At 41.5% G+C, this 2,768-nt stretch overlaps 1 protein-coding gene across 8 annotated transcripts in view; it reads left to right on the forward strand.

Moving 5' to 3' along the window:
• The window catches only part of LOC102674514 (basement membrane-specific heparan sulfate proteoglycan core protein-like), a 126,848-nt gene that overhangs the window by 120,492 nt on the left and 3,588 nt on the right, over window positions 1-2,768 (forward strand). For 5 of the 8 annotated variants that reach the window (XM_031515194.1, XM_006609555.2, XM_031515195.1 and 2 more), the window contains 2 exons: window positions 1,315-1,465; window positions 2,032-2,192. In XM_031515194.1, the coding sequence (XP_031371054.1) occupies window positions 1,315-1,465; window positions 2,032-2,192 (312 nt within the window). The remainder of the gene's footprint in view (window positions 1-1,314; window positions 1,466-2,031; window positions 2,193-2,768) is intronic. The other 3 variants (XM_006609554.2, XM_006609557.2, XM_031515198.1) reach the window with 2 other exon arrangements.

A 2,768-nucleotide genomic window follows, 5' to 3' on the forward strand; every position in this document is an offset into this window, starting at 1 on the left:
ATTGCATCGAGAGAAAAAGCATATAAATGGAGAGGTTTGGTGCATTTATCATGGCACGAATGGTATTTCGCGTGGCATTTGGCATGGTCTCGATTCATTGTCAAAAACTACGTAGAAATTGTAACAACTACCAGTGATTGAAATATAAGAACATTATTGTTTTTTTAACAGGATCGCCGAGTATTCTGATAATCTGTTATAAATAAAATGTGTAGAATTAATAAAAAAAATTTTTTTCGACGAAGAATATAATATTCTTGGCATACAATCATGATTTTTTTAATTTTTCTATTTCGATATCAGAGAAACAAAATTCGTATGAGAATAAACTCGCGAAGTAACTTTCGTATTTGAACTTTCGTGATGAAAAATCTGATTTAATTTTTATTATACAGAGAATATAATATTCGAAATTATTAGATCGAAATATCACGTTACGTTATCGGAATACTTTTTGTTTTGTTTTCTTTTGTTTTTGTTAAATAAGGTTCTTAGAAATTTCAATCCACAGAACACGGCAACGTGATTAATATTTACTTTCGATGAACGCGCTTTACGTACACAAAGCCTGACTCAGCTTGCTCTAGCCTCACTTCCGTGGCAATTAAAATATTCACGGCAACAACGTAAGTTTCGACTTGGATAGTTTTTTCCTTTTATTTTCGTTTTCGCCCGGCCTCGAGCCTCGAAGTTCCATTAAAACTTGCTCGAAATTCGTTTCGAATGTTAGTCACGAGCACAGCCACCAACTTGGCGGATACTCGGCCGCCGGCATTTGCATACAGTATTACATACACACGTGTACACACACCCACCCACACACACACCGAATTTAAGTTTATTCGCCGCAATTTGATACCGGATCTTATAATACGAAACCGATTACGCGCCATTATACCAGATCGGTTTTCGAAATAATTTCATGGAATTCTAAATGGCGACGTTTCCATAAATAGACGCGTGATTTACTAGTTAATACGTCCATTACACTAATTACCACGTAACCGCTAAACACGTTCACGCGAGAAACACGTGGAATATATCGAGCCTCTTTACGCTCGAAATCGTTGTACGCCAGTTTCAAATATCGAACCGCGTTTTGCAAATTCGACGTTTCTTCATCGGGCGAAAAACGAAAACGTTTTTAAAAGGAATCTCTGAGATTCACGGGATAGAGAGAAAAAAACAGAGAGAGCAGAAATTATTCCAAGAGAGAAAGAGAGAGGGAGGGAGAGAGAGAGAGCGAATAAACGAAATTTTAAACGGGATCGAGAGCAGAGTGTTTAAACGGCCGATTTCCGATGTGTGTTGCAGCCGCTCAGGCGAAAATCGTGGGCCCGGAAGACGTGTACGTGAAGAAGGGTAGCACGATAAGCCTCACGTGCACCGTTAATGTGCAAAGTACGCCGCCCAGCAGCGTTTCGTGGCATCACGGAGGAGATGTGGTGGATTTCGACAGTCCCAGGTACAAGCCACGAGAATCAAGTTCTCGAGTTTTCCCCGTAAATGTCCCTCACCCCTCGCCACCGTGCATCCCTCGCCAACTGGGAGGCAGAGGAGGCGAGAAAATTTCCCTTCCGTTCGATTGCCTTGCGTTACGATTATCGCTGGTGCACGTTGTGAGAAAGAGATGCATCGAACGTGATGCACCATCCCTATCCCTTCCATCTTTTTCCATCATCGTGAAAAATTAGAGGAATCGTAAAGATCCTATTTATTTCGGAGAATGTTTTGTTATTCGAACATCGACAACGTCTTCTCGCGATCTCCAATCGGTTGGAAGATGATCGCTTTGTCTCGCGAATCCGTATGGAAATAGGTGAGAAGGAGAAGTTGGAAAGGATGAAACTCGGTTGTACCCTTCGAAGCGTGTCGAATCAGAGTCGAACTCGAGAACGCGTGTCGATGCATCTCGCGACGGCAAGACGAGCAGCAAATGGGCAGTTGGTGCACCCTTTAGAGACAGTTAAGTTCCCTTTTTAACAAATTACAACGTGTGTGCACAGAAGCAAAGTATCTTTGATAATTCAGCGTTCACCGTAGGGGCGGGGTTTCCTTGGAGACGGAGAAGACGGAAAGCGGCACGACGAGCAGACTTCTGGTGACACAAGCCAGATTGACCGACAGCGGAAATTACACCTGCATTCCCAGCAACGCGAATCCAGCCAGCGTGATGGTCCACGTGCTGAATGGTAAGAGAGCCCTTTTTATTCCCTCAACTCTCGTTCGACCGACCCAACCTCTCCTCCTCTCTCTCTCTCTCTCTCTCTCTCCTTCAGCCCTATTTCCCTCATGGGTCCCACTCCGTCATGGCTTAACTTAATTTCTTCCGGACTCGAGAGCGACGATCAGTCTTGCGCCTAGACGTAGCTGCGCCGTGACACACAAGTTTCTTAATATTGATCCATACTCTTCTTCTTGTAACGCTGTTTATCCTTTAAGAAGGAATGTCTAAAGGATAAAAATTGTTTTTTCTCTTCGATTCTTCGATTCTCGTTCAAACGCCGACAAGAATTAAACGCGTATCGAAATTACAAATTAGGTTACGAATTCAATGCGTCCTGTATGAAATACACTGTAATTTATTAATAACGAAATTAGCAAATTCGGTTAATAATCCATTCAATTATTACAACGTGGAATTATTTCGATTAATTATTATTAAACCGATTACGAGCGAAGGGTTTGAAATACACGGTTTAGAATGTTATATATATATATATTGGTGAAAAGAGTATTAAAAAAAAAAAAAAAAAATAGTGCGTTTC

Source organism: Apis dorsata, unplaced genomic scaffold (genome assembly GCF_000469605.1).
Source record: "Apis dorsata unplaced genomic scaffold, Apis dorsata 1.3 scaffold_58, whole genome shotgun sequence".
Classification (NCBI taxonomy): domain Eukaryota; kingdom Metazoa; phylum Arthropoda; class Insecta; order Hymenoptera; family Apidae; genus Apis; species Apis dorsata.